General features: G+C 40.6%; 1 protein-coding gene across 1 annotated transcript in view; it reads left to right on the forward strand.

The window, feature by feature from the left end:
* The window catches only part of LOC109913484 (protein RIC-3), a 75,465-nt gene that overhangs the window by 37,989 nt on the left and 18,253 nt on the right, over positions 1-19,223 (forward strand). Inside the window, exon 2 of the mRNA XM_020513003.2 lies at positions 4,741-4,961. Within this exon, the coding sequence (XP_020368592.2) occupies positions 4,741-4,961 (221 nt within the window). The remainder of the gene's footprint in view (positions 1-4,740; positions 4,962-19,223) is intronic.

A 19,223-nucleotide genomic window follows, 5' to 3' on the forward strand; every position in this document is an offset into this window, starting at 1 on the left:
GAAGCATCCGGAAATAAATACTACAAATAAGATGAGTGCATTAGAACAAGGCACATATTTGCATTAGTACATCTATTTGTATATATACATACGTAGTGAATTGAATAGTGATTGCTCTGAGAAAAAAATGGTATATAATTATCAATGACAGAGTTTCAGCAACTGACTGTAAAAAACCCTACAAATTCCAGGTCTTTTGACTTCTTGATTCTACTTTTCTTACCCCTGATTATTTTTAAACTTCCATTTTTTTTTAGTGCCAATCTTTAATTAAAAGCTAAAACCCCTTCTGTCATTTGAAAAAGGCTGCAGAAGTTGCTTACTATGTATATCATTAGCTGACCAGGTTATATCAACAAGCAAGGCAAGTCATGTGAAATAAATTTAGAAATTTTAAAAAAATATCAAATGAAGAAGTGTAAAAGGAGTGAAATAAAGTGGGAAATGAAAGGTCACGGAAATATTTCTGAGTAGGTATAATGGAACAAGGATGTTACCTGTCAAATACCCGTATATTCGTGGAATTATAGGCATTTACATCGGTTAGGTATGGCAATACTTATCTATGCCAACCTCATTGATGACATTAATTATAATATTAAACATAAATTAAGTACAATAAATAGACTGAGAGAATATTGTCATTTAATTATTTATGACATGGGATACGATAATAAGTTTTTTTTATTCATTCATGAGATGTGGGTTTCACTGGTAAGGAGAGCATTTTATTGCCCATATCTAATTGTACTGGAGAGTCTCACAATGCCTGCATGTTTAGGGTGGTGTTAAATACTATAGTGCATAGCTATAAAACAACATGGGTCAATTGCTAATCATTGCAATTCACATTGCAGTTTTAACAGTGCTAAATCCATGGTTATTTAATTGTTTTTTTGCACCTTGATAAAGTGACAGTTTTGTCTTAACACCACCATTGAGTTTTTTTAAAGAGTTCTGGCTAAAAAACTGAATTCCTCACATTTTGTTTTTTAGAAAAACTTCAATTTTATTTTAATATCTTCCATTATTGCTATGAATTGTTTTGTCAAAAGGTACACACAGGAGGATAAATGACTTGCGCTTTAAGCAAATGTCAAGATCTGTGATCTCGACGTCTCATCAATACCAGTGTCGCTTAATTATCTCTTAGATAATAGGCCGACTGCATGAATTTTTCTCAGCTTTTAAACGAGAACAGTGGAGTGGGAATGAGAATACTTCATGGCTCCAGACAAAACCCAGTTGAAGGTTGAAAAATTACGAAAGTGATTGGCAAAATAATTCTAGAGAAGGATCATCGTTAATAATTCACCATCGCCGTTGCTCACAATAACTTAGAGCTGCAATGTTTTATAAAGGACAAGAGTGATTTATTGTATAAAGCACAATGAATTATTCAGTTGCTAAGCAGGATCTATGTTAACGTACCCTGAAGCTCTAAGACAAATACAGTCTAATTGCTGTAATAGGCACATTGTGAGTTCAAGATAATTGTTTACGTTCTTTTGCAATCTATCTTTTTTCAGATGCTATTTATTTATTAGTAGTTTCTATATGGGCTTGTTTTTCAACCTGCAGTTGTTTTATCAGGAGCAAACATAACAAAGATTTAAGCTGTGACACTTTGTAGGGTGAGAAAACTCTACTACAGCAGTTAAGTATTGTAAACTATTGCTTTGAATTTGAGCATGTTAACCAATACCTGTTTGAGAGAGATAAATTGACAGTGGAGTCTGATTGTAAAGTCACTTCAAAGCATCTTCCTCAAATTACTTCTATTTATTCCAAAATGTTTGCAATATAAGTTATTTCATATCAAGGGATATCATCTTCACAAGACAAGGAATGTAAACAATAAAGTCACCTTCCAGAGTTATGCCAAAAAGACAGGACTTGGAGCAACTATTATTTTGCAAGGATAACAAGTTGTATTTGCATTGAGGTTGGTGAATAGTGGCGGATAATTAAACGACTCACTGGAGGTATAGTCTTCACAAACATACCCATCATCAATTACGGGGCAGCCCAGCAAATCGAATGAGAAGCCTGAAGCATTTGTAGCAATGTCAGCCAGAAATGCTGACTAGATGATCCATATGGCCTCCTCCAGGTGGCCAAAGCACCACAGATGACAGTCTTTAGTCAATTCAATTCACTCCTCATGATATCAAGAAATAGTGACAGGTACTAGACACTACAAGGACAATGGCCCGGACAATGTTCTGTCAATTATACCGATGACTTATGCTCCAAAGCTTGCTGTGTCCCTAGCCAAACTGTTCCACTAGCTAAAACACTAGCATCTACCTGACAATGTGGGAAATTGCCCAGGAATTTCCTGTACACAAGAATCAAGATAAATGTAACCCAGCCAATACTGCCCCTTCAGGCCCTTCTGGATCAAAAATAAAGAGATGGATTAATTCCCACTTACTTGGAGGATTGCAGCTCCAACAATAGTCAAAAAGCTTGACACCAAAGACAAAACATCCATAAACATCCACTTCCTTCAACAATAGTACTATCAAGCAGCACTTGGTTTAGCTATAACCTGCTTATTGATGTTCACTTTGGGTTCAGCCAGGGCCACTCAGCTCCTGATCTCACTACAACCTCGGTTCAAACATGAACAATAGAGCTGAATTCCAGAGTTGATGCGAGAGTGACTGCCTTTGACAACAAAGCCACATTTGACCAAGGGTGGCATCGAGGAGCCATAGGATTGTCATTGGTTCAAATTCCTGGAACTCCCTCCCTAAAGACATTGTGGATGTACCTGCAGCAAACGGATTGCAACAGTTCAAGAAGGCAGCTCACCACAAATTTCTCCAGGGCAACTAGGCATCGACATGAATGTATTTTTTTTATTAAAAAATCCCCACAAACCCTCTGTTACCTCATAAAAAAAACTGACTGACATGTGGTTTCTAGTTTTATCATTACAAATTTTAAAACAAGATTCTATCATTTGCACTTATCTGGTACCACTTTCTGTATCTAATGAGGATTGGAAGATTATGACAAGTCCCCGCATTATTTCCACTCTTATTTACCCCAACAAGCTCAGATGGATCCCATCTAGTCCTGGTAATTTATCAACTTTATTTACAGACAGCTTTTTAAAAAATTCCTCTTTTACTAATATTTGGCCCATCCAGTATTTCAACTATTTCATCATTCACTATAAGTTGGCAGAATTTTTGTCCTTGGTATGTCTGCCTCTGTACTTTGATTCCCTTTTGTCTCTTTAGCACCTTAACCCCACCCCCCTTTCTGCACTTGTACTACCTAAATTTCTATAGACGACTTAGGATTCCACTTTATGTTAGCTGGCAGTGTCTTCTCTTGCACTACCTGCGCATCTCTTATTTTTACAATTTCCCTCTGAGGTTCCACACATTTAATCTGGTTTTAACGTGTGTTATCAACCTGGCATCTGTCACAGGCACCCTCTTTCATTTTCACCCTACTCCATATTGTTTTTGTTATTCCAGAGGCTCCAGCTCTGGTTAGCCTGCATTTCTCCCCCAGAAAGACATACATTCATTGCACCCAAGTGCAGTCTACTTACTTCAAATAGTAAAACACCTTTTTATTCCTGTTTACTATTGTAGAAACATTATTTAAGGCAATTATTTTCACTAAAAGACAATGTAACTTCGAATTATTTTCAGTTAATTATAGCAAGCTAATTAGATCACTTGTTCTTGTTTATATTTAGTGTTATCTTCAAGAAGCTGAACACATTATATTAGAATACTGGGACAACGGGAGGTCGGTTCACTCATTAGGCCTGTTCTGCCATCCAAAAAAACCATGGATGATCTACAGTCTAACTCCACATACTCACTGTTACCATATATCCATTCATGTCTTTGTCTAACAATGCTTTATTGATCTCAGTTTTAAATTAACTATTAATCTGACATCAATTGCTGATCCTGCAAGAAAGAGCCTGTCCTTTGCTTAAAGAAGTGTTTCCTAATTTCACACTTGAAAGATCTCTGCCACCCAGTCTTTGACTCTCCAACTACAAAATTTTTCTCTATCCATCCTATCTGATCCCCTTATTACGTTGAAAATGTCAATCACCCTTTAACATTCTAAGTGCTAAGGAGTACAACCCTAACTTATGCAGGCCAGGTATTGTTCTGATAAAGAACGAAAACAAAGTTGCTGGAAAATCTCAGCAGGTCTGGCAGCATCTGTGAAGGAAAAAAACTTCTGTTCTGAGGAAGGGTCACCAGATCCGAAACGTTAACTCTGTTTTTTCCCTTCACAGATGCTGCTGGACCTGCCAAGCTTTTCCAGCAACTTTATTTTTGTTCCTGATTTACAGCATCCGCAGTTCTTCCGGTTTTTATCATTCTGATAAACCTATGTTGCACTCCCTCCAAGACCAAGACCAACGTATCCTTCCAAAGTAATCTCCTCCCACCTCTCTGGTATTGCTATACATTGCTAGTGAATCATTCATTCTTGCAACTAATTTCTACCTCTATCCACACCAATCTAGATTCAGGTCCTGACATGACTTGGTATTAAATCATGTAATCATTATCAAATGGTACTAATAACAAGCAGAGATTCAACTGTTAAAGACAGATTTGAGGATTGGATGATCTTTATAATAGGTTTGAAAACATCAGAATCCATTCTTTGAACAAAATGAAATTCACTATTGCTAATCGACAATAGAAATGTCACATGAACTGTTCTTTTGGTTTTATTTTGCAGCAAACCTCAATCGATTTTCTCCTATGATGCAGGGCCCAATGGTCTCACAACAAAAGCAACAATGGTCAGCACACCCTCATTTTCCTGGGTCCCACCAGGCAGACTCAGTAACCAAGGCAAAAGGAGGCAACAGCGGAGGTGGCAACAAAAGCTTCATGACCCAGATCATACCGGTGTATGGATTTGGATTGTTCATGTATGTTCTGTACATCCTCTTCAAGGTACTGTGGGCATTAATTATTACATGGCCTTATGATGCAAGCTGATTTTAAACCAATAAATGTTTCAGACTTCCATGTTTTCTTTTTTATGTTGTATTAGTCCTTTGTAAAATTAGTACCAAAACCAGACGTTTAAAAAAGGATAAAATGAGACAAGTTTTAAGAATGGGAGATGAAACTGTCCTCACTGTCCACGGGTATAGTGCCAGAAGATTGGAAAGAGGCAAACGTTATTCCCTTGTTCAAAAAAGGGAACAGGGATAACCCCAGAAATTACAGGCCAGTTAGTCTTACGTCAGTGGTGGGCAAATTATTGGAAAGGGCTCTGAGAGACAGGATTTATGATCACTTGGAAAGGCACAGTTTGATTCGTGATTGTCAGCATGGATTTGTGAGGGGTAGATCATGCCTCACAAACCTTATTGAATTCTTTGAAGAGGTGACCAAACACGTGGATGAAGGTGGAGCAGTGGATGTGGTATACATGGATTTAAGTAAGGCGTTTGATAATGTTCCCCATGGTAGGCTCATGCAGAAGGTAAGGAGGCATGGGATAGGGAAAAATGTGGCAGATTGGATTCAGAATTGGCTGACCCTTAGAAGACAAAGAGTGGTAGTGGACGGAAAATATTCAACATGGTGCTCAGTTATGAGTGGTGTAACACAAGGATCTGTTCTGGGTCCTCTTCTATTTGTGATTTTTGTAAATGATTTGGATGAAGGAGTGGAAGGGTGGATTAGCAAGTTTGCGGACGATACGAAGGTGAGTCACGTTGTGGATAGCACGGAGGGCTGTTCTAGGTTACAAAGGGACATCGATAGGATATAGAGCTGGGCTGAGAAGTGGCAGATGGAGTTTAATCCTGAAAAGTGTGAGATGATTCATTTTGGAAGGACAAACTTGAAAGCAGAATACAGGGTTAACGGAAAGCTTCTTGGCAGTGTGGAGGAGCAGAGGAATCTTGGGGTTCATGTCCACAGTTCCCTGAGAGCTGCCACCCAGGTGGATAGAGTTGTTAAGAAGGCATATGGTGTGTTAGCTTTCCTTAACAGAGGGATTGAGTTCAAGAGCCATGAAGTTATGCTCCAGCTATACAAAAGCCTGGTTCGGCCACATCTGGAGTATTGTGTCCAGTTCTGGTCATCTCATTACAGGAAAGACGTGGAAGCATTAGAAAAGGTGCAGAGGAGACTTACCAGGACGTTGCCTGGAATGGAGGGAAGGTCTTATGAGGAAAGGTTGAGAGAGCTAGGGCTTTTCTCTTTAGAACGATGAAGGATGAAAGGTGACTTGATAGAGGCGTACAAAATGATCAGAGGTATAGATAGAGTAGACAGCCAGAGACTTTTTCCTCGGGTAGAGGTAGTTTTTACGAGGGGACATAGTTTTAAAGTGAGTGGAGGTAGATAGCGGGGAGACGTCAGAGGTAGATTCTTTACTCAGAGAGTGGTCAGGGTGTGGAATGCATTGCCGGAGAGGATAGTGGAGTCGGTCTCATTAGGGGCATTTAAGAGGCTATTAGATAGGCATATGGATGATAGTATAATGTGGCGGTGGAGGTTAGATAGACCTTAGGTTTAGGGTAAAAGTTCGACACAACTTCGTGGGCCGAAGGGCCTGTACTGTTCTATGTTCTATGAAACATAATCAAAGGAAAATGGTGAGAGATGGGTTAAAGGTCCAGCTGTTACAGTTTCCGATTTAGTGTGGACAGGGGTTGCCTGGGATTCATTACTGTGTAATTGTACTTATGGCTTTTGTCATAGGTTAGACCTCCAGCTGCAAAAGGTTGGATATTCCCTCCACCAAGAAAGATAACTAGATATTTTTAGCAATAGGGACAGATGGCATCTTGGTGCAGACAATTTGCTTGAGTCATGTGAGAAAAAGATGAAAACTTTGTAAACACTGGATCACAAGAACATAAATATAAGGGCTTATATTAACCTCTCCATGCACTCTCCTCTGCTGCAATGAAAATGCTTTGTTGGGAGCAGTAAGATGGCCTTCCCACTAGGTTCTGGCCCTTCTTCTTTACTTGCCTGAATTAAGACACAGGAAGTGTTTCTAACTCAGGTGAGCAATGGCCTGATTTAAATAGCAGAGTTATATCTCAGTTTGTAGTAATTGCTGGTGTTTCCATGCGTAACACAAAATGAGAGATGGGAATTCCATTTATTTGAAGATCTCTGGTGGGTTAACTTACAGCAAAACTAGTGCAGACAGTACAGGGTAATTTCTAGAAACATCCTCTGCCTAGGTGCTGTGAAACAGACCAAATGCGGTTCCTGGACATATGATGACATCCAGGTACTTAGCTCGTCATTATCAAGCGATAACTAAAAATCCTTTTGATTTAATGAAATAGCTCTTGGATGTTACGAGTGAAAAGACAAACATTGGATAAAACCAAAATTAGTTGTACAGAGAGCGGGTTTGTAAAATTTACCAGCTCAGAGGTAATGACACTGCAGAAGTATAAGACTCCATAAATCATTTCAGCAACACTTCCAGACCTTATTCTGCTGCAATCTCCTAGAGATTCAGAATTTTTCTTTGGCTATTTCTTGTCAGTGTGTCGATTGTTGTCCCAATGTATCATCATCCAGTCATTGTCTTATTGTTTTCTTTCATGTCCACTGTGTACAATTGGCACATTGTACAATTAGCTTTGCTAGCTCTGCTCTTCCTCAACATTGCTCCACCGGATATTTTAAAGTTCTAAGACCTAGACAAAATGAGACCTTGAATATCTGTGTATGTAACAATGTTCCCAGTGTGGAATGTGTGATTCTGACCTTTTCACTGAGGTTGAGCTGCACGTTTATGGTAGTCAGGCACCAGCTCCATCCTCTCTTGCTCATTGAGACACAAGTCTTGAATCTCAGTGAATTTGTATAGATGGTGCCTTGGCAAGATTGTACCCACTTGCTTTAGAAATATGACACAAAGAATATCAGAGAAAGAAGAGTCCATTCAGCCCGAAAAGGTTGCTTTGCCATTCAATATGATCATGATGGATCCTCTCTCAATGACAATCTCCTGCTTTCTCACCATACTCAAAGAGTCATAGAGTCGTACAGCATGGAAACAGACCTTTTGGCCCATCTAGGCCACACCAAACATGTTCCCAAACCAAACTAGACCCACCTGCCTGCTCATGGTCTGTATCCTTCCAAACCTTTCCTATTCATGTACTTATCCAAATGTCTTTTAAATGTTGTAACTGCACCTGCATCCATCACTTTCTCTGGCAGTTCATTCAACATAGTACCCACTCTGTGTAAAATAAGCTAACCCTCATATTCTTTTTAAGTCTTTCTCCTCTCACATTAAAAACATGCCCTCCAGTTTTGAACACCCCCACCCTAAAGAAAAAACCCTTGCTATTCACCTTATCTATGCCCATCATCATTTTATAAACCTCTATAAGGTCAACTCTCAACTTCCTACACTCCAGTGAAAGAAGTCCCAGCCTATCTTTATAACTCAAACTTTCCATTCCAGGCAACATCCTGGTAATTCTTTACTGAACCCCCTCCAATTTAATAATATCCTTCCTATAGCAAGAACTGCACGCAGTATTCCAGAAGAGGCCTCACCAACATCCTGTACAACTTTGCGTGATGTCCCAACTCCTACACTCAAAGATCTGAGCAATGAAGGCAAGCGTGCTAAATGCCTTCATAACCACCCTGAATACATATGTTGCAAAATTCAAAGAATTATGTACCTGAACCCCTAGGTCTTTCTGCTCTACAAAACTATGCAGGGCCCTATCATTAATTGTGTAAGTCCTGAACTTGTTTGTTTTACCAAAATGCAATACCTCACATTTTTGATGCCTTTAATGTTCTAGAAATCTACTTATTACTTACTGAAATCTACTCAGAGACTTGGTCTCCACAGCTTAATATGGTACAGAATTCACCACATTCTGGGTGAACAAATTTCTCCATCTCCACCTAAATGGCCTACCATGTATCCTGAGACTGTGAAGCCTTGTTCTAGAAACCCTAGACTGGGTAAACATTAGTATTCCAACATCCAGTCTCTCCAGCCCTGTTGTAATTTTGTATATTTAAATGAGATCTCCTCTTATTCTTCTAAACTCGAATTAATACAGATTTAGTCCACTGAATCTTTCCTCATAGAATATCCAAGGAATGTCTGAGTCAGTTCGCTCAATTGGCTGGATGCCTGGCTTATGATGCAGAGTGATGCCCAGTGTGTGGGTTCAATTCCTACACAAGCTGAAATTACCATGAATGATTCTCCTTCTTAACCTGTTCCCCTTACCTGAGGGCTGGTGGCCCTCAGGTTAAACCACTACCACCATCTCATTCTATTGAGAGAGAGCAATCCTATTGTCTGATAGGACTGTGGCAACTTTACTTTGCCATTCTAGAAATCAATCAGGTGAGTCTTCACTGCACTCCATCAATGACTGGGTGATCCTTCCTTAAGGGGATAAAAGCTGTACACAATACTGCAGTACAGACTCACCAAGGCTCTATACAGCTGTCATTGCACATCCTTTTGCAGTAAAGGTTAACATACCATTTGTCTTCCTAATTGCTTACTTTCAGTGACTGAAGTACAAGGTCACTCAGGTCCTTTCCTCCATCAGCATTTCCAAATCTATTGCTATTTAAATAATACTCTGCCATTCTGGTTTTCCTACTGAAGTGGATAGCTTCACTTTTATTCATATTATACTGCATGAAATAACCACATAGAGGTGGGTATCCCGTCACCAAGTCACCTTCTACTTATGCATGGAATGTCCTTGACATTGGCCCAGCTTCCTCAGGGCCAACTGTCAAAGTGTCAGAATATGGGGGGAGGCAATGGCCTTGTGGTATTATCACTGGCCTAATAATCCAGAAACTCCGCTAATGTTCTGGAGTCCTGGGTTCAACTCTTGCTACGGTGGAATTTGAATTCAATAAAAAAAATGGAAATTAAGGGTCTAATGATGACCAGGAAATCATTGTCAATTGTCAGGAAAAAATGCATCTGGTTCACTAATGCCCTTTAGGGAAGGACACTGCCATCCCTGCCTGGTCTGGCCTAAGTGGGACTTCAGATGCACAATGTGGTAGACTCTCAACTGCCCTCTGGGCAATTAGGGATGAGCAATAAATGCTGGCCCAGCCAGTAACACAATCATGCTGTAAACATATTTTTAAAAAAAGCCCAACAAACCTCTTTTTATCTGTCAGCCAGGGCTTCCTGATTGGACCAGATTAACAGTCCCAATCAGGGAACTCATATTCTATGAAGTCCATGTGGCTGACCTCATTACAATCACTAAACTGCATCTGTCATATATTTGCTCATTCACTCAACTAATCTTTTTGTTATGGGATATAGATGTTGTTGGCAAAACCAACATTTGTTACCCTTAAACTGATTATCTATCTCGGCCATTTCAGGGGACAATTCAGAGTCAATCTTGTTGATGTGGGTCTGGAGTTACATGAAGGCCAGACCAAGCCACAATGAAATATTTCCTTCTCTAAAGGACATTAGTGAGCCAGATAGGTTTTTATGACAATAGTCACATGATTGCCATTAGGGTAGCTTTTTATTCCAGATTTTTTAATTGAATTTAAATTTTACAAATTGTCATAGTGGGATCCAAACTGATTTCCCCAGAACTTAACCCTGGGTAGTTTGCAGGGAGTGGGGGGTTGGGCAGGGGGAAGTGGTCTGGACTATTAGTTCAGTGACATTCACCCTCTCCCCACTTTGAAGTTTCTTTATTCCTCTTGCCATTTAAATTACACCTAGTTTTGTGCTATCAGGAAACTTTGAAATATTATATTTGATTTCCTCATATATTGTGACTAGCTGGGGCCCAAACACTGATCCTTGTGGTACACTACTTGTCAATGTCTTCAACTCCAAAATATACCCATTTATCCCTACTGTCTGTTTCTTGTCTGCTAACCATTCTCAACTTGTGCTAGTATATTAGCCCAATCCCATGAGTTTTAATTTTGCACACTAACTGCTAGGTGGGACTTTATCAGAAGCTTTCTGAAAATACAAATGCACCATATCCACTGGTCATCCCTTATCTTTCCAACCATTTAAACCCTCAAGAAAATACTAATAGGTTTGTCGAACAGTGTGTTGTTGCCAACTCGTCCCTCATTCCGTCACAGTTTTCTCTGTTTAGATTTGGGACCCTAGTTTCATTTTCTGTCCCGTGGAAGAATTCTCTTCAATAAAAGGACCCCACATAACAAGATTATGAACTAATGCCTTCTCATTTCACAATACCAAACCTAGGATTGGTTCCTCAATGCACTGGTCTGAAAACACAGCTTACTCAAACTCCAGGGATTCATTCACCACCATATTATTGCTAAGTGGTTCAAATGTTGCACCTCAGGCTACACTAGCAACTCTGACTGTAATGCTGCAGCAAGGACACTTTACATCCAGGGACACACACCCAGCTCATGGACTGGGCCAGGCTGCACCACTGGGTTTTTTGCTCGCTGTCACAGAGCTCATTAATTCTCAGTCAGGCTGAAAGCTCACAGCAGCCCTGCCTTACATTGCCTTGCCTTTGAGGACATTGCCCCTTAGCTAGAAGATTTGAAGCTTATATTACTTCTGCCCTGTCTTGCGATTTAGTGCAGAGACAAAGAAAGGAAGATTATCGTGGTTGTCAGCAGCTCTCTGTCAAATCAAAGGGATAACCTTTGTTCAGGGGGCCCTGACACAGTAAGTCAAGCGCAGCCTCTGATACAAGTCCAGGACTTGGATGTGGTCAGCCAGTCACTAAGGGTGTTCAGAGTCAGGATCCTCTCCACATAAGGAGTGAAGAGCTGAATGTTGGGTGGCTCACCATCTGTCTTGACTCTTTCTGGCTATTGTGAACAGTTTTCCTTCGAGAATGAGAAGCAGGCAGGTATTACAGGAAAAGAAAGTGGGTGCTATATCTTGTTCCCTTTGGTGCAGGTGGAGAGGTGTCGTGAGTGAGTGAATAGGCAGCACACAGGCCAGCCAGCGTTAGTGGTGTCAAGGGTTGGGGAGGGTCAGAGCAAGTGAGGGGAGTGGTTACAGGCAAAAGTGAGTGTGATAGTGTATGAGCTTTGTGGAGAGATCAATACAGTAGCAGAGATCGAGGACGCAGCCTGGTCCTGTCCGTTTAAAAGCCCTTCCTCATCAGGTTACACCCAGGTCCAATTCTGCTCAGCTGTGGCTCTCCCTGACTGCAGCTGATTCTCTTCCCCAGTTGCAGGTAAGCAACCGTGATCTCGACTGGTGATGGCAACATCAAATCCAGAATTTTAGCACTAAACTATAACATGGTGACATGACAATCTTCTTTTGTTATCCTATACTTCAGGGTCAACGAGTTAACAGTGTGAACCAGTCACTTAGTGAGACCATTTGGTACAGGACAGTGTCATGAGGATATCACATGGTTCTGATGGGATTCTTTACAACTAAACTAGTAAAACAATGCAGGATAATTTCTTGACACATCCTTTGCTTTGGACACTACAATGCAGAATGAATTTGGTTCCTGGACATGTGATATCAATGTGATTGACTCATTTACATGTTGAGTTTCTTAAAGGATTAATAGTCTTAATGTAAGAACACAATACCGAGATGTTACTGGGGTGCAACCGCCAATTTAACCAAAGGCAGAGGCTGGTGGCAATAAAGTTCAAGGCCAAGCTGATCTTAAAACCAGATTTTAAAGATTTCTGGTCAGCTGGGAGAAAAGGAAGTAGTTGTTCAGGCCTGGAAAAGATTACTGAGCTCCCCAAGCCCTGGGAATTGTTGCCTTGGTGATCACCTGCCAATCCATATGTAACATCCTGAGTTGGGTTCCGGGTTCCAGGGTCCGGGTAGGAGTCGAACTCCTTGCAGTTTTGGCTTCAACCCTTCTTCAGGAGAGATGGGATCCCACCAGATTCACAAATGGAGTGTGCAAATGACACCTCAAAGTTAATATCTTCTGTCCTTCAAGAGTGGCTGAGATGACACTCTTCAGTGCCCACAGTGGCCTTCACATTCCACAATCACCATCTTGAGTTAAAAATTAACTCTAGTTCTAAATTAATTAAGTCAAAATGTATAAATTGTGTGCAAAAAGAGGTGAGAAATCTTTCTAACTGAACAAAATATAAATGAATGGTGAAGATGAATTGTGATCAAATACAGTAGGATCATTGCCACAGACGTGTTGTACATTGATGGTTCTCCAAAAAAAAAGAAAGCAGGCAAATTGAAGCTACAACTTCAGCAATGTGCATTGTGTCTGGCAGAAATAATGTCACTGATTGAATTTAATACCTCAGAGATGCTCCAATTTGTGTGATAGTAGAAATAAGATTAAGCTGAGACCAGCAAATATGATTGGTGCAAATGAAGTATGTTTGGTGTAATAACATATCCAATCTATTTGGTGATCCTTTGATTTAGTACTTTGGGAAGTGAACAGGACAAGACTCATATTTCAGTCTTGCTTTGTGGCTATTATCTACTGCAGTTTGAGGAGATTATACAACATTAATGAAACAGCACAATATTGGTATACAGCTTACTATTCCAGAGTCTGAATGGTTCTGCTTACCTAAAACAATGTCTGGCTGTCAATCAGATTTTAGTTTCTATTATAGCATTGAAGAAAGACTGCTGATTGAATTGGAAAACAATACAGCAGAGAAACTGGCCTTCTGTTGAACATGTCTACACCAGTGTTTTCCCTATATATGGCTCCATACTCTTAATATTCCATGCAAAGACAAACTTTTACATTCCTTTTAAAGAATTTATTAACTTCAATAATTGCTTCATTCATTGACAAGGTCCTTGGCTCATTGTCTGCCGGTACTTCACCTAAGCCATTTCCATGTCAATTTTTGTCATTCCCTTCTACTCTCAGCGGCAGAGCTAGTGGGCAAGTCCGAAGTCTACCTCAGCTGGAATGAGAATTGAACCAATGTCGTTAGTGTTATTCTGAAACACATATTAGCCATGTAAAGAATCAGAAGAATAAGAAGTATTTAGATGAACACTTGAAATGCCACAGTATACAAGACTGTGAGCCAAGTGCTCGAAAATGGAATGCCAGTAGGTAAGTGTTTGATGACTGGCCTTAACATAATGGGTTGAATGGCCTTTTTCTGTGCCGTAAATCCTATGACTCTATGTGACACTATTTGCCTTCTTGGCCAACAACATCTCTTTTTCCATGTGCCCAAAGTCCCTATAATTCCATCTAATTACCTGATTATATTGTGCTTGTTACATCGAATCATTCCCTGTTAGATTTCCTATTGCTTCACTGCATTATCTTCACCTCTTGTCCAGAAAGTCAAAATTCAAGGCTGACCTTGCCATGAAAATGTGTCCTAACATACCGAAAGAGATTGAGTAAAAATAAATTAAACTAAGTGATATGTTTCAATTCTTACTGTAATACCAAAATATTGGCCGCGAAAAGAGGGACAAACACATCCAAAAAAAATTTTTCCCCTTCTCAATGCAAAACTACAATGTTGAGTGAACGTAGCTCCTAGTCATGTGATGATATCCAGGTACTTGGCTCATCTGCAGGTTGAGATTTTCTTAACCCAGTTTGTTTGTAGACAATAAAGATCTCCTACAGATAAGACTCAATTTGGTTAACAAAAACAGAAATTACTGGGAAAGCTCAGCAGGTCTGAGTTTTTCTGGCAATTTCTGTTTTGTTTCTGATTTCCAGCATCCACAGTTCTTCATCTTTTTTTTCCCAATTTGGTTAAGCCAGTTCTCTAACTTGCCTAAAAATTTCACCCATAATTTCCTTTGACAGGCTGTAATACCGTGACCAATCTGTTCAATATGCTTGTGCAGTCTTAAAACCATCCATTGATTCTTCACTAGATATCTGGGGTTTTATTAGTTTTTAGGAGTTCATTTAAAAAAAAGCACTCTCCCAATTTATGCCATTAAGAAAACACTGTTATTATGGCTGGTTTTCCTCAGTTCTTTGCACCTTCATCTGCTTGTAGCAATTTTTAAAATCAAATTTGATGGATTAACATGTAAATATCTAGCACTTTGACATGAGTAAAGAACCATATATTCGATCAAAACAAAATTTTGTCTATCACATTAAAGAATTTGGTCCTGTGGACTGTGAAAGAATAAGTTTTTAGTTAGATATCTTTACTATGGGAATGGTAGCACTATTATAGATTGTATGTTACAAATTGCTAGGTTAGCATAAAAAGCATAGCAATTTTCTGTATGAAGAGATAAGAGGTGCTTGTGAAGTGAGAACATTTATATTAATAAATGACTTCAATAAGCCAAATATTAATTAGAATTACATGGCAGTTTGGAATCATTGGTAAATGTAATTCATTGTTGCTTCAGAGTCACAAGAGGTAGGGCACATCTTAATATGTTGTCAGCAGCACATACAGGGAAGGGAAGTCATAACATATCTTTGCTAATAACAACTGCAGAATGCTTCAGTTTAATAAGATTGTATTTTACAGAGGACTCGGAGTCATCTGTATAATTTTGAAAGAACTAACATCAATAAAATGAGAGATCTGCTTAAGCAAATTAACTGGGGAGAGGTGTTCAACAATACTTCAACAGAAGATAATTTAAAAAATTCTAAAGTAATAATGCAGAGTATGCAGGGTGAATACAAGGGTAGACTAACACAGTGTGAGCATAAATGGATTTGAAATGAAAAGGAAATATAACTTCTGAAGCCTGGAGAGATGAAGGGGATTATTACAAAATATTTATTTGCTTCACAGGATGAGGGTGTTACTGGTAAGGCCAGCATTGTGGCCCATCTCCAATTTCCCTTGTACTGAGTGACTTGTTAAACCATTTCAGAACAAATCACATTACTATAGCCCATATGGGGTGAGGATAGCATATTTTCCTTCTTAAAGGATATTAGTAAACCAGATGGGCTTTGGGATAATCAATGATAACTTCTTTGTCAAAACTAGTTTAAATTCTATCAATGATCATGGTGGGATTTGGAACCATATTGCCAGAGCATTAGAGAAGGCTCTGCATTACTAGTCTGGTGACATTACCACTATGCCATCATCTCGCCTTAATGAGATTAATGCAGGAGCATGTAGAACATGTCACGAGAATGGTCAAGCAGGAAAGGAAGACTCAGAAAACATAGGACTGAATCTTATTTTGCCTTTGTGTAAGTTGATTTGAAATTTTACAGGGATTCTTTTGCAAATGCCAGAAGGATTTCTTACTGTTTATAGCCAAATGCTCCTCATGAACTGCCCGGCCACCTCTATGTCATCCCTCACATCTGATTCCATCTCCACCTTACCATACGTCAATCCTGGAACAATTCACCATTCACCAGATATCTACTGCAAAACTGGCATCTCCTGTGCCTGTGCCATCTTTAAAAAAAGCAGGTTGTGCATCTGGACAAGCACTGTCAGTCTGCAACTATCCTGCACAGTTCCTGATATTTGCCAAGGACATGGTAGATAGGGGGAAATTGGTACCCCACTTTGTCCTCCTGGGTGAGGTGGTGCAGATGCAGGACATCTTCTTCCCCAGGCCCGGCCGGTGGATGCCAAGACACTAGACAATGCCAATCTGGTCTGAAGTTGCCACGTGGGTTACAGCTGTCTCAGCCATATGGAAGAATGCACAGCTCTGAAGGAAGAAGGCCAATGACTTTCCTTGCTCCACCGGCATAATTGCCACTATCTTGTTTCAGATACCTCACACCCATGCTTTCTCTGCTATTGTCATCCCACCAAGGCTCATAATCTACTACTGTCACTACTACCTGCAATGCCTTACTCACTGTTACCCACCCTTCAGCACTAAATCTGGGTGCCTTTGGTGCTGCCTACTCATTTGTCTGGGACACCTTCAGCAAAACCAACTGCTAAGCCACCCACACTTTTATCTCCCTTAATACCTGCTTTTCTCTCATTACAGGCCCCACAAGGGCAGAAAGAATCAAGACAGGTAATACATCACTCGGCGATCTCAAGAACTGCTGACGCTGGAGTCAGAGATAACACAGTGTGGAGCTGGATGAACACAGCAGGCCAGGCAGCATCAGAGGAGCAGGGAAGTTGACGTTTCGGGTCAGGACCCTTCTTCAGAATGGCCCGGCCCAAAACATCAACTTTTCTGCTCCTCCGATGCTGCCTGGCCTGCTGTGTCCCTTCAGCTTCACACTGTGTTGTCTCAAGATGGGTAATGTTCTGTCTGGCTTCTGGCTCCTGACTCTGACTGCCCCAAGTACTGACTGACAGTTTCGAAGCCCCTGGATTGGTATCAGATTCTACTGTTGACTTACTCTGCCAGGGCTCCCGGAGGAAAGTTTATCTCCCTTGACTTGGTTGAGGCCTTCTGCCAAACATGATAAGCTTCCTGCTTTTGTGTCTGTGCTAAGCACAAAGGCAAGGCAGAAGTATGTGACCCTCATATCTCTGGCTAAGTGGGCAAAGCGCACAAAGGCATGGAAAAGCAAGGCAAGGATGCTATCAGCGTCCAGGTAGACTTACAGTGAGTGAGTGCAATGAGAGCAAGTGAAAAGCCCAGAGATGCAGGCTGGTCCAGCCCATGGACTAGATGTGTGCCCCTGAGCACACGCTGATCTTGCTGCATTACAGTGAGAGTTGCTGGTGTAGCCTGAGGGACAGTAGTGAACTGCAGAGTCTCCTGTAAGTGGATTGGAGATGTGTCATATGTGTTTTTAGAGGCTAGCACATATTGGATGTCAATGTCCATGATGTGGAGTGTGTGTAACTAGTGCCCATGGATCATGCCTTGAGCCTTATGGAATTCTTTGAGGATGTGACAAATCACATTGATGAAGGCAGAGCAGTGGATGTGGTGTATATGGATTTTAGCAAGGCATTTGATAAGGTTCCCCATGGTGGTCTCATTCAGAAAGTAAGGAGACATGGGATTCAGGGAAATTTGGCTGTTTGGATACAAAACTGGCTGTCCAATAGAAGACAGAGGGTGGTAGTAGATGGAAAGTATTTAGCCTGGAACTCAGTGACCAATGGTGTTCCGCAGGGATCTCTTCTGGGACCTCTGCTGTTTCTGATCTTTATAAATGACTTGGATGAGGGAGTGGAAGGCTGGGTTAGTAAGTTTGTCAATGACACGAAGGTTGGTGGAGTTGTGGAGGGCTGTTGTAAGTTGCAACGGGGCATTGACAGGAGGCAGAGCTGGACAAAGAAGTGGCAGATGGAATTCAACCCAGAAAATTGTGAAGTGATTCATTTTGGAAGGTCAAATTTGAATGCAGAATACAGAATGCAGGATTCTCGGCAGTGTGGAGGAACAGAGGGATCTTGGGGGTCCACGTTCATAGATTCCTCAAAGTTGCTACCCAAGTTGATAGGGTTGTAAAGAAGGCGTATGGTGCGTTGGCTTTCATCGGCAGGAGAATTGAGTTTAAGAGCCGTAAGGTTATGTTGCAGCTCTATAAAACCCTGGTTAGACCACGCTTGGAATATTGTGTTCAGTTCTGGTCACCTCATTATAGGAAGGATGTGGAAGCATTAGAGAGGGTGCAGAGGAGATTTACCAGGATGCTGCCTGGACTGAAGGGTAGATCTTATGAGGAAAGGTTGAGGGAGCTAGGGCTTTTCTTGTTGGAACAAAGAAGGATCAGAGGTGACTTAATAAAGGTGTCCAAGATGATGAGAGGCATAGATAGAGTGGATAGCCAGAGACTTTTCCCAGGGCGGAAATGACTATTATGAGGGAGCATAATTTAAAGGTGATTGGAGGAAGGTATAGGGGAGATGTCAGAGGTCAGAGGTAGGTTCTTTATAGAGGGTGTGGTGGGTGCATAGAATGCGCTGCCAGTGGAGTCAGTGATATTAGGGACATTTAAGTGACTCTTGGATAGGCACATGGATGATAGTAAAATGTAGGGTATGCAGGGTAGTTTGATCTTAGATTAGGATAATAGGTCGACACAACATCTTAGGTCGAAGGGCCTGTACTGTTCTATGTTCTATATTGGTGCCTGACAACCAGCATGGAGGTTATTCAGAGTAAGCGGTAAGCTGAAGTTCACTGGTACTCACTCGGACTTCCATGTCAAAAATTCTTGATGTGTAACTAGTCTGGTGCATGCGGTAAGATGGGGAAACTAGATATTAATGAGGCAAGTTGTGGCATTATAGAGTCATAGAGTTGTACAGCACAGAAGCAGACTCTTCGGTTCAACTCATCCATGCTGACCTGATATC

The sequence above is a fragment of the Rhincodon typus genome, chromosome 17 (genome assembly GCF_021869965.1).
Source record: "Rhincodon typus isolate 14 chromosome 17, sRhiTyp1.1, whole genome shotgun sequence".
Lineage (NCBI taxonomy): Eukaryota > Metazoa > Chordata > Chondrichthyes > Orectolobiformes > Rhincodontidae > Rhincodon > Rhincodon typus.